The sequence below is a fragment of the Embiotoca jacksoni genome, unplaced genomic scaffold, assembly GCF_022577435.1.
Source record: "Embiotoca jacksoni isolate LCO1_2020_lvr unplaced genomic scaffold, fEmbJac1.0.p SCAF_19, whole genome shotgun sequence".
Taxonomy (NCBI): Eukaryota; Metazoa; Chordata; class Actinopteri; family Embiotocidae; genus Embiotoca; species Embiotoca jacksoni.
Genome location: NW_027185329.1, coordinates 10,742,501 through 10,754,799, shown reverse-complemented (window position 1 = coordinate 10,754,799; position 12,299 = coordinate 10,742,501). Strand labels below are relative to the sequence as shown.

Sequence of the window (12,299 nt, the reverse complement as noted above, 5' to 3'; positions counted from 1 at the left end):
TAATAACTGTACTATTTCTGAGCCCATGTTACTTACTTCATGTAATTTTCTTTGGGAGTAAATGGCAATGTTTTTCCTAATAAATATTTACTGTTTAGTTTTCCATTGAAGATTAACTTCATTATCTTGGAACAAGCTTGTGTTGCCTGCAGTTATTGATAGTTTGCCCCGCCCACTGAACGGATCAGCGAATAGAAACACGCGGCGAGCCTTTATCCCCACCCTTCCTATTGGTGTTTCTGATGACAGCAAGGGAGTTCACCGGACAGAAGGGTGGTCGGGAATGGTTTGGCGTCTCGTTGTAAATAATACAGATCCGCGCAGCCGTAATTGCGAAAAGATGGCAGACTCGGCCTCCCCGGAGGAGACCCTGCCCGAGGAGGAGAGGACATTTCAGAAGATTATAGCTCAGATCGGAGGCAGAGAGAGGATTCATTTGGTCAGTGATGCCTGTAAAAGTAAAGAGGTGGACGGAGACGACGCCGGGATATTGCAGGAGTTCATACGTGACATGTTTCACAACGGCAGCCTTGTGAACAGTAACGGACAGCCTAAATCCTCTACGCCAAGCAGCCATGGCGAGACTGCGAGTGAAAACCACGTTTACTGCAAGAGAAAGACCAGCACAAGCATTGAGATGCCTCTGACCGTGAGGCCGGGGGATTTGGGATTGAGAGGTAGTCCTGTGGGAGAGGACACAGAGAGGGAGAAGTGCCCAGTGCGCAATGGCAACGCTCAGAGAACAGCAAGGAGGTGGGCTAATATTTACAGCCTAAAGCGAGCGATAGACTCTCCTGTCATTATTTTCATCTTCAGACAGACATTTATCAGCCCGGGTCCCAACCAGGTGTGCTTAAAAGAGATCTTGAAGGACGTAAAGGCGCGTACGAAACGTGCCATAATCGTCCGACCCGCTCTGATTGGATTAATACGCATCACACAGGAGAGTGACGAGACGCGTCAGTGTGCGCAGCTCCTGGAGAGTCTGATCCGCTCCGTGTTCCATAAACATTCACCAGAGACAATATGGGTCGGCTGTTTCATCCCGAAGAATGAGGCCAAAATGCTCAGCATCAAGAAAAACGCCTGCAAAGCTATATACTCATCTGAAACAGCAGGTGTAATAGCACATATTGTTCATGTTGTTTTACACAAAAGAATAGAGAGGAAAACTTACTTGCTTTCTAAAGTTAGTGTATAATAATGTCACGTTTCTGAAATCTGCTTTTTGTTTGCTCTCACACACCCACAGGTCAGCAGGGCACATGCTTGTCAATATGAAGTTTGAACCCTGGTAAATTTATCCAGGGCACCATGAACTTTGATGTAGCATTACATAGACATGTAAAACAATGACAGGATTTGGGATATAATAGATAGTATATTGATGTAGTGGTAGACACAAAACTATAACTCATTATTATATATAGATATTTGTAAACTGATTTTTGAGCAGTACTGCAGATGAGGTTCCTGCGACTATTTGGCAGGCACTGTAATATTCTGTGTTAGTGCTATCTATTGTGTCGGCCAGTCAATGACCAATATTTATTGCACTCAATTTTTTTCCCAGGCATGGTGGCAAAGGCCTGAGAACAATGGGAGCATTCATTAAGCAATCAGGCCCTTAAATAAGCTGCCAAATTGTTAAACGCTTATTATTGCCTTTCAGATAATACCAGGGATAGAGGGAACCCACTTCTCAGGCCATTCCAATGTTGTTTCAGGCTTCAGAGAAGAGATCCCAGAGGCCAGGCCAACAACTCTTCAAGCAGCAGGCAAAGAGGTAGCATGCAGCTGCATACAGGCCTTCCCGTTCCCACAGGATATTTCCTTTGCTTTTCAATTGTTCTTTTTTTAAAATTTTATTTATATTTTCTTTTTTCACACGGGCTGTCCACCTCTACATGTTCAATTGAAATTGTTTTTAAGCCAAATCACTGTGAAGTCAAAGCAGATGAGACAGATTGAAAGGAAACTTGTGCATAAATACATAAATGTACATAAATACAGAACACAGAAATGCTTAAAGTTTTTTGTTTTTTTTGTTTCAGGTGACACTGGAAGTGCAGAGGAAGGCATCCTTCTGAAAACCTGTGGCTTGTCTGCTGAGCCCCATGTGAATGGAGAACAAGCCGGAGGAGACGGCTGATGTCGGGACACGTGACCTGCGGGCCTATCACTGTGGACTTCATGTTGTTACTGTGAAAAGAAAAGTTGGTTTTATAGAGCCTTACAACATGTTACAGGGTTTTTTTCATGGTGCTCAAGGCCCCACTTCACACTATTTTTGTCCTGAAAGCAGTATGTTGCTTAATGACACGTTGTCAGTGTTAGCCCTGAAGGGATTTGTTGTACGTGCACACCCTCAGATGGAAAAGTGTACATTAGTTCATTACACATTGAAACTGCAGTATGGCAATAGGCTACTGAACAGCTTACAGCATAAGTCCTTAATCACATCCTGTTAAAGTGCTAGTAATCATTGTTAATGTGCTAGTTTGTTTATCTGGGAATATTTACATTAAAGCACAATTTTAATAAGAGCCTTAAAGTGGGCCGAGCTTTATTGCTGTACCTAATTTTGAAAAGGATCTCTTTGCTTAAATCTAGTGTCAAGACCTACATGTTAGTTTTCATACTGTTTATATTTTCCTATATTATTTTTGCTAAAATGTCAAACAGAGGCCAGGTGCTATTCTGGCTTAACAACACAGTGCACGCTGCACAGAAAACTGGACTAACTAACGACCCTAAGTAGCTCTCTGTTTTTTACCCAAGCAATGTGATTCTCATTTATTAGAATTGTGTGCCTTAAATGAGTGCTACTTACTCTAGCTTTATCTATAACGGAAATCTAACACTCTGCTTGTCACGTAGGCTACTCATCTGCCCATTGTAGGCTATCATGAATAAACAGATTTAAACTTGTGTGAATGTACAACTCTGTTAAAAAAACAAAACTAAAAAAACACGTAGTCATTGCCTATTCTTTTATCAGACAAAAAAACAGATGTAGGGACAAAAAGATGGCTGCTGGTTTAAGTGGAACATTTCTTTAACCAACACTGACATATGACTTCTGTGCCAGAATTACATCCACATTGTGTCTTTGATTTCCATGAATTTCATTTGATAGTTAAACTTCCCTTTTTTTTTTTTTTAAGTGTGTATAAAAAGGTACGGCACAATTCAAACTTAAATGCCATAACAATGAGCAGCAAAAAAACAGATCAGATACATTTGAACATTGGTTAAGAAAACTGCCCAGGCAAAAGCACTGTCTCACGGCTGGTCACCTACGTAATGCCTGCCCACAAACCGGTTACATCCAAATTACATATTTTCATAATTATTTTTGAAATGCGTTGAGAACTTTTATTATTTTTAACTGCTTCACGTGATTAATGGTTTGGTTTAAATGGCGAGTATCGAGTGAATAATATACTATTTCAGTGTGTCTTTTCGATCAGGCGGAAGCGAAGCCTACCAACTTTAGAGGTCCTTTTGAAGAGGGACTTGCGGCGCTGAACAAAAAGAACTTTGCAGCGTTTGGCTCCGTCGTCGAGCACATTCAGACACCACGAATCTTTTTTTATTTCCTTTAACTCCACCGAAAACCGCACGGAATTCCTACCGTCGAACCAGGACCGTGTGCCCGAGGAGGGAATAAAGACTCAGCCATGATAACCTCTGCCGGTAAGTCGCCAGCAGTTGTCTTTTTGTTATTTTTGGGAGCCGTAACTTTAGCGAGCTGCCATTGATTTAGCTGAGTCACACAGCTAACGTAGCTGTTGTCAAAGTCAGTCGTTGTCCGGCGATAACCGACCAAAACCAACAACGTGTTGCTCAGGATGGACGACCACCTCGCTGTATGTTTTTGGTGTAACTAATCGACGGGTTGTTGTTTTTTTTTTTTAAATCATTGCCAGGTTGTTAAAATAAGGGAAATACAACTTAAGTTCCAGTCACGGTTATGCTAACAGTCTTGTGTAAGATGCCAGTCCTCATCCTCACAAAATACAGAAATTGTTCTTCTTGTTTGATTTAATACACTCTAGATGCTACTGTCGGTGATTATTATTATTTTTATTTTTTTTTACATTATTGCTCTGTTCTGCTGTGATTATAACTCGCATTTAAATCTGATTTGAGTCCCAGTGTTTGAGTGTAATCCCCCTTTAACTAAATTGTTTTGTTAAGTAGGTCATCTTTCTTTTATCACAATCACTTGACATATATCGACAGATAATTAAGGACTGATTGTTGTATTTGACCATTTTAAGAGGGGGGGAGGGGAAAACCTTAAATGTTATGTACCATAATTGAATAAACGTTTTGTATTTCCATGGATTGCGTTGAAATGGAACAAAATGCTGGGCAATATATCGATACGTTATCATATTGTGATGAGAGACTAATAATCGTTTAGATTTTGGATATGGTAATATCGTGATATCGCATGATTGTTGTCTTTTCCTTGTTTTAAAGGCTGACTTACTGTAAAGTGATGTCATCTTTTGACTGACAACTGATCCATTGTTTTATTGACCAATTTAGTCATTGTATGCACATTACTGATGAATATTTATATAAAATGTAATTATGTAAATATTTTGGGACAACACCAATAGTCATAGTTACAATATTGATATTGATTTTTATTTGATTATGTGATTTGTTGTTTTTTTTGTCCACATGGCCCAGCCGTGTATGCTTCTGATAGTTAATTTTAGGATTTTGATGTTTAAAATCAATGCGTGGATAATGGTATACGAATCAATCATCCATTTAATATATTTTGTTTGTCGTTCTATTATTTAGCTGGAATTATTTCACTCCTTGATGAGGAGGAGCCACAGCTCAAGGTAAGAATTGGCTGCAGAGTGGTGGTTCAGTGTCCTGAAGGTGGTAAATGTGTGAAAAGTGTGTTCAAAATGACATAAATTGTGGTACGCTGGCTTATGATTTGTTTGAAAAGGAGCCAGTGTTAAAGACTTTAGCGTGTGTGCAATACACTAAGCAGAGTATTTAAATAAAACAATCTCTAATCCTAAATGGTTTCAAAGTCAGCATAACGCCTTGAGGTTTCCTCAGATGTTTCAGGTTTTCCATGTTGTGCTCTGCGTTCAGAAAATGTGGCACATAAAAGTATTGATCTCCAGTACATAATCAAACAATAAAACAACAGACTTGTTAAGTGCTATTCTTCTATACTCCTATAAGACTTGAGTAATAGTAAGACCATTTCTGAAGCTTTATACTGACTGCATCTTAAACATGGCTTTGTTTATGGGCCTAAATTATGGATGATAAACTAAGTTGTAGTGTGCAGTGAGACAGAAGTGAACCATAAGATGATATGTGTGTAATTGAATGTGTAAGCAACACCTTTGTCTTTACTTGCAGGAGTTTGCGCTGCACAAGCTAGACGCCATTGTGAATGACTTCTGGGCTGAGATTTCAGGATCTGTTGATAAAATGTAAGTATTATTAATGAACTTGAAAACTTTAATTGACATAAAAATGCAATATAAGGCAGCAATAACTTATACTCACAGTTGAATTATTTCTGTCTGTGTGGAGAATGATTCATTTGAATGAAATCTAAGTAGTTCACCATTTTTGATCTGCTGTATAAGTTAGTTAACACACTATGTGCAGATGAAGTGTAGCAGGGTGGTGTTGTGTAAAATGTGCCTTATTGTTACTTATTGTTTTTTCAGCAGGTATGATTAAGTAGAATGATAGGTAGACTTGCAACCTGCCCAGTTTTAGAGCATGTTCAGTGTAAGAGAGAAAAGATCATTTAGGTCTGACAATTTATATTCAGTAGTGATACATAAATATGTCTTGGCAGTGCTTTTGAAAAATAAACAAAATTCTGTCCAACGTAACCGGCCGTTGTCTCTTCACAGCGAGGTCCTATATGAGGATGAGACTTTTCGGAGCAGAGAATTTGCTGCTCTGGTGGCCTCGAAGGTTTTCTACCACCTCGGAGCCTTTGAAGAATCTCTTAACTACGCTCTTGGTGCCGGAGATCTCTTCAGTGTCACAGATGACTCAGAATATGTGGAGACCATTATTGGTGAGTGATCAAACAGAAATACCCAGTTGTTTTGACGCTGCTGTCTTGCATCCCTTATTAGTGTCAAGTAAATAATGAGATCATGAACAACTGAAAAGCCTTTCTTTCAGTTTACACAATAATTTTACTCACCATGACTTTCTGGTGGAGAAAGTTAGATGTAATAGATAATGATTTTGGGCTGTATACATGGATTCATCCCCTTTTTCTGCCTGCTGCAGCCAAATGCATCGACCACTACACCAAGCTGCGGGTGGAGAATGCTGAGCTGCCAGAGGATGAGGAGAAGAAAAGCATTGACCCCCGTCTCGAGGGCATTGTCAACAAAATGTTCCTGCGTTGCCTAGACGATCACAAGTACAAGCAGGCCATTGGCATCGCCCTGGAGACCAGGCGTCTTGACATGTTTGAAAAGACCATCTTAGAGTCGGTCAGTATCTTCAGTCATTCACTGCTGACTTGTTCAGGAATCTTGCCTTCTTTGCATGAGAATGCGGTAAAACTCGAATCATGTTTATGAGAATTCCTTTATTTAGACGCCGTAACTATCTGTTTGGTGACATCAACACATTTTAGAGCACTTGACTTACGCAGGCAAAATTCTCTTCCAAGATTCTTGATTTACTGCTGTGGATAGTCCCTAATTTTTCCTTTTTTTCCCCCTCCCGTACAGACTGATGTGAGTGGCCTCCTCGCCTACAGCCTGAAGGTGTGCATGTCCCTGATGCAGAACAAGAAGTTCCGCAATGAGGTGTTGCGGGTGCTGGTCAAACTTTACATGAACTTGGAGAAGCCTGATTTTATCAATGTTTGTCAGGTAACTATTGAATTGTTAAAAACATTTTTATGCATTATAACCTCGACATTGCAATATGTACATGTCGTCTGTGATATGTTACAGATTGGTTCTAGTAAGTTTTTTTTTCTGTTTTTTTTTCTGTTTACGGTAAAACATTTAGTTTGACTGAGTTTAAATCTTTTGATTTTTGACACAAAGGGATACATTTAGGCCATATTTCCCATTATCAATATTTTGTTGTTTGTTGCTCATTCAACACTAATTTTAGAATTTTAAAAAGGATTTTCATGCTACCTTAGTTCTGGAATTATTAACAGTGTTTTTAGTGAGTTTGCATATTCATCTTATGAAAGCTGCTATAAAGTAATTTGCTTAAGATCATTAGCTATAGATATAATTATTACTGATTAATCAACCATTGTGTCTGTAAAATGTCAGAAAATAGTAACAATTGCCAATTGTTATCATTATTTTATTATAATTCTAAACAATCCAAAGTGATGTATTCGGATGAAGTGTTTCACATGGCCAACAGTCCAAACCCCAAATACACTCCGTTTTCAATCTTAACATGATAAAGAAATCATAAAATCCGCTCATAAGTGAAGCTAGAACTAGTATGTTTGGCCTTTTTGATAAATAAATGACTGAAACAAATTATCCAAAGGGTTGCAGATGAATTTCCTTTTGATGGATTTATCGTTAATCAAATAATCTTTGTTAATCTAATTAAAGTATGAAACTTGTGTGATAGTAAAACCCAGCCAACATTAGTCGAGTGATACTGAGAGTTATTCATTTTTGTATTTTTTTAAGTGTAGGAAAATTGTTTTATAATAATAGCTTTGTACAGATCACATGTATTGCTCGAATGTCACAGAATCCGATTTTCAAAACTGCCGGAGCCTAAAATCCCTCTCTCTCTTCGCCCCACTCCAGTGCCTGATATTCTTGGACGACCCGCAGGCTGTGAGTGACATCCTGGAGAAGCTGGTAAAGGAGGACAACCTGCTCATGGCCTACCAGATCTGCTTTGACCTCTATGAGAGTGCCAGCCAGCAGTTCCTCTCCTCTGTCATTCAGAACCTGCGTACCGTTGGAACACCTATCCCTGCAGTGCCTGGCTCTACAAATACAGGCACTGTGCCCACGCCAGACAAAGATAGGTAAGCAGGTGTTTGCTAATTGGTCTGATTTAAGCTTTAGGAAACGTCTGTTTAGACCTTCTGTGGGGCTGTGAGTTACGAGGAAAGTAACCAAAAACTCAAAACTTTACCAGCATTGCAGGAAAAGATGTGTCTACATCTACAAATCATCAGTCACTGTGTAGAACATAGAAACCAGAAGGAAGTTCATTACACAAAGTCAGATTTTTCTGTGAATATTTGGCATTCATCCCTCCAAACTTTTTTCATTAGGCGTGCATCTATTTTAAATAGAATTGAATTAACATGATGCGACACTGACGAGAGCGTTTTTGTGTGTGTGTGTGTTACAGTGATGCGATGGAGACAGATGACAAGGCTGGCAGCTCTCCTGCTGGAAAGCCAGCAGAGACGGTGAGCATTTTGGATTATTTTGCACTTCAGCAGTTTTGTGGTACCTTGTGCTGGTCAGTTTTTTGGTGTCTATAGAGCAGCTTTAATTCAGCTGTTAAATCATCATGTTGCCCCTCTTTGTTTTTGTAGAAAGATGAGCCCAAAGACCAGAACGCCAAGATGATCAAGATCCTTAGTGGGGAGATGGCAATAGAGCTCCACCTGCAGTTCCTAATTCGAAATAACAACACAGATCTAATGATTCTCAAAAACACAAAGGTAATGTAGTCAAGCAATGAGATAAATAAACTATTGTTTACATGGTTAGACCAACTGCAGATTGCACAAAGTCACTAAATCTGCTATGACAGCTCCTCCTGAGCTTTAATTATTTTTCCTTCCGTTAATCCAGGATGCTGTCCGAAATTCAGTGTGCCACACAGCCACGGTTATAGCCAACTCTTTCATGCACACGGGAACCACAAGTGACCAGTTCCTCAGGTAATTCTGCTGTCTGGATGCAAATAAAAGACTATATAGATGTTAGAGAGAGATTGAGAAACATACTTACTCCAAATCACTGTGACCAAAGTTTGTTTTTGTTCTTGCAGAGAAAACTTAGAATGGCTAGCAAGAGCCACCAACTGGGCAAAGTTCACAGCCACAGCAAGTCTGGGTGTCATCCACAAGGTAAAGTTATGGCACAGTGAGGAGAATGCGAAACAAAACAAAAAGCATTTTTACTTTTGTTTTACTTTTCTGTTTAACGTTGAACATGACATGCTGTGTTTTCCAGGGTCATGAGAAAGAAGCACTCCAGTTAATGGCCACCTACTTGCCGAAAGACACCTCCCCTGGCTCCGCCTACCAAGAAGGAGGAGGCCTGTATGCTCTGGGCCTTATTCATGCCAACCATGGCGGGGACATCATTGACTACCTGCTCAGTCAACTCAAGAATGCCAGCAATGATGCAAGTTTTTTTTTTATTTTTTATTTTTTTTATGTTTGCTTTGTTGTCCAATACCCTGTAAATGTTCTACTTTTGCCGCAGCTAAACCTTTGTAGTAGAGACCAGCAGCTTATTTTTTTTTATTTTCTCTCTGATGGTTCTTTTTCTTTTTTGTTTTGCAGATTGTCCGTCATGGTGGTGCCCTTGGCCTGGGTTTGGCTGCTTTAGGCACAGCCAGACAGGATGTTTATGACCTTCTCAAGTCAAACCTGTATCAGGATGATGCTGTCACTGGTACGTAGGCCGCTTGACAAAATCACTACTCCCAGATGTTCAGGGTGGCCATATAGTTTGCTCCTCAAAAAAAAAAAAAAAAGAAAGTTGTATAGAAATGTTACAACATATTCATAAATGAATAACAAAATGCCTTGACGTTACGCATGAATGATTTGTAGTCAACCATATATAGAGGCAAGTAGGTGTCTGCTTTATGAGTATTGGTTTTTCCATATCTCCAAATGCATTTGTATTTCACCTAGTTTTAGTGGTAAACACTTGTAGACATCTGATTTTAAAAGGACAAAAAGCCCAAACAAGGAATGCTGATGATATCATTCGCTCTCCCAGGGGAAGCAGCTGGCTTGGCTCTCGGTCTGGTCATGCTCGGCTCCAAGTCTGCTCAGGCTATTGAGGACATGGTGGGCTATGCTCAGGAGACGCAGCACGAGAAGATCTTGCGTGGCCTTGCAGTGGGAATTGCCATGGTCATGTATGGACGCATGGAGGAGGCTGATGCCCTCATTGAAAGCCTCTGCAGGGACAAGGTACAGCTGAAAAACACTCGGACACAAAATCATGTACATCATGAAGTTAGAGTTATTTTATTCTCAAAACTGTAGTGCTTTGTTTGACAAAGCACTATACTTATGCATATAGTAACACACTACGTTCAAAACAACACGAGCTTGATTAATCCAGAGACAAATAGAAGTGGAGCGGATTTAAAACAAAATTTATGTGTATGTTTAAAGGTCATTGCTCTCCATAAAGCTTGTAGTTGCAATGCACAGACGTCTGATGTTTTTAAACGTCCTGTATGCGCTCCCACAACCCCAGGATGTGTCTACCTCATGTTACATGTGAGGCTCCTCCTCTGTACTGTGCACCAGGAATCCTTCTGAAAAAGCTCGATGTGGGAAATGACTTAAACTATGTTCATATTCATTGTTCATTCAGACACAAATCTCACAGCTCTGCTCTCTGTCACGGTCTATGATAGGACCCCATCCTGCGGCGCTCTGGTATGTACACTGTGGGAATGGCCTACTGCGGCTCCGGGAACAACAAGGCCATCCGACGCCTGCTACATGTCGCTGTGAGTGTTTCTTTTGTCCTTCTTTACATCATTTTCACTGACTGTGGCGAACCAGGTTATCATTCTGGCAGTAAAACAGATGCCAAGATCCAGAAACACATAACTGTGGCTGCCCTTCTAAGTACTGCTGCTTATTTTAGTGTCATAGGCATGAGTGTGTAATTTCTGTTGGGAGTAAATGATTTGATTATGCATAAATCACTGGCCTGACATTTCACTTTAACAAAACACCTTCATGTTTTTCCTGTTTGTTTCTAAAGCTGTGATAGTTCTCCATCTATTCAGAACAGACAGCTGTTATTGAAGCTGGTGCCAGTTATTTAAATAACCTTTATTCATTTTATTGACAAATCTTGTACAACTTTACTCTTAAGATCTACAGGTGAAAGTCTAAGTTAGGACACAGCCAAGACTACACATCGTGGCTGCATTTGCAAACAGTTTATTACAGACGTGTGAATATTTTGTTGTCCTGTAGGTGGCACCTTGTGCAAGCTAAATTTATGAGATGGTGTGATAGTGGAGTGTATTCCTTTTTACTGTGAGACATAAGGGAGCTCCATCATTAAAGATTACTTTCAGTCTAAATATCAGCTTTGCTAATATGACTGCTTTGCTTATCTTAATTAAGGTGAGTGATGTGAATGATGACGTCCGAAGGGCTGCTGTCGAGTCCATTGGCTTCATTTTATTCAGGTAGGATCCAGACCTAATTTCTTGTGTTATGAACCTGCTGTTCAGGTTATTGTTTTTCTTACATGCAAGGCCTTTTTCTTTGGAGTCTCAGGGTTCTGGGCAACATTCCAGTTATTTATCCGACACAACACTTAACACTCACTAAAGACAAAAACAAACATTGATTTAAATTTGTATAGTTTGGGGTCATTTTGTTGAATAGGGAAAAAAATTCTACGTCAAAAATATTAGATATCGTACAGAAATAAAGTATTGTCCTGACACCGGTACTAAACTATAGCCAGCCCAAGATAAACGGTTATTAGACATTTACTTCACACTACTTTACAACTACTTTACACTGTACAATATTCAGTGCAACTAATTCTTTGTCGAACGTGTTTATCGAAAAATTAAACAGAAAAGTTTTCCCTCTCCTGATTTCAGTACAAAACACCCCTCTTAAACAAATATGTATTTCTGCATGTGGTAAATAGGGATATGGGTATGGTAAGGATTTTGTGAATACCATTATTGATGCAAGTACTGCCTGTCTTTGTTGATTAATATTCTTTCCGGTATGCTTTCTATATTTTATGGGATTTAATTGATGACTAAGCCCAACCAGTGCTACATTTGCATCACTGGTAAATGGAGAAGTAAAAGACCATTAAAAGCAACTGTTCACGTAGCCTTAGGTGTGTGAATGCTACAGTCTACAGAATGTAAACGCTCTGATGATATTGCCTCAGAACACTAATGAGCACATCATCATTAGAGAATGATGAGACCCTGAGAAAAAGTTAATTGAACAGGCAAATGAAAACGCTGAACAAACGATTGAATAACGTTCATACACTCATAGAGGTTATAAT

The 12,299-nt window shown here is 39.6% G+C and overlaps 2 protein-coding genes across 3 annotated transcripts in view; both read left to right on the top strand.

Moving 5' to 3' along the window:
* The first annotated feature begins 258 nt into the window (after positions 1-258).
* On the top strand, positions 259-2,931 carry LOC138200616 (uncharacterized). 2 transcript variants are annotated; one of them, XM_069153449.1, is made up of 3 exons: positions 259-1,118; positions 1,673-1,786; positions 2,055-2,931. In XM_069153449.1, exons 1-3 carry the CDS (start codon positions 284-286, stop codon positions 2,150-2,152), a joined length of 1,047 nt encoding a protein of 348 aa, XP_069009550.1. In that variant the 5' UTR covers positions 259-283; the 3' UTR covers positions 2,153-2,931. The 2 variants fall into 2 exon arrangements, with proteins under 2 accessions (XP_069009550.1, XP_069009551.1); XM_069153450.1 differs by lacking the exon at positions 1,673-1,786.
* A 601-nt stretch (positions 2,932-3,532) lies between these two features.
* psmd1 (proteasome 26S subunit, non-ATPase 1) overlaps positions 3,533-12,299 on the top strand; it is a 36,316-nt gene continuing 27,549 nt past the window's right edge. Inside the window, exons 1-16 of the mRNA XM_069153448.1 lie at positions 3,533-3,699; positions 4,825-4,868; positions 5,410-5,483; positions 5,919-6,088; positions 6,310-6,518; positions 6,762-6,905; positions 7,827-8,053; positions 8,386-8,446; positions 8,576-8,704; positions 8,838-8,926; positions 9,037-9,115; positions 9,222-9,395; positions 9,557-9,668; positions 10,002-10,198; positions 10,654-10,749; positions 11,381-11,445. Coding sequence (XP_069009549.1) covers positions 3,684-3,699; positions 4,825-4,868; positions 5,410-5,483; positions 5,919-6,088; positions 6,310-6,518; positions 6,762-6,905; positions 7,827-8,053; positions 8,386-8,446; positions 8,576-8,704; positions 8,838-8,926; positions 9,037-9,115; positions 9,222-9,395; positions 9,557-9,668; positions 10,002-10,198; positions 10,654-10,749; positions 11,381-11,445 — 1,886 coding nt within the window. The 5' untranslated portion in view covers positions 3,533-3,683. The remainder of the gene's footprint in view (positions 3,700-4,824; positions 4,869-5,409; positions 5,484-5,918; positions 6,089-6,309; positions 6,519-6,761; positions 6,906-7,826; positions 8,054-8,385; positions 8,447-8,575; positions 8,705-8,837; positions 8,927-9,036; positions 9,116-9,221; positions 9,396-9,556; positions 9,669-10,001; positions 10,199-10,653; positions 10,750-11,380; positions 11,446-12,299) is intronic.

Bases quoted from the DNA above. Each gene is read 5' to 3' on its own strand.
- LOC138200616 (XM_069153449.1), top strand. From the start codon at position 284: ATGGTTTGGCGTCTCGTTGTAAATAATACAGATCCGCGCAGCCGTAAT. The intron at 1,119-1,672 runs GTGTAATAGCAC...ATTGCCTTTCAG, and splicing joins ATACTCATCTGAAACAGCAG to ATAATACCAGGGATAGAGGG. The intron at 1,787-2,054 runs GTAGCATGCAGC...TTTTTGTTTCAG, and splicing joins TTCAAGCAGCAGGCAAAGAG to GTGACACTGGAAGTGCAGAG.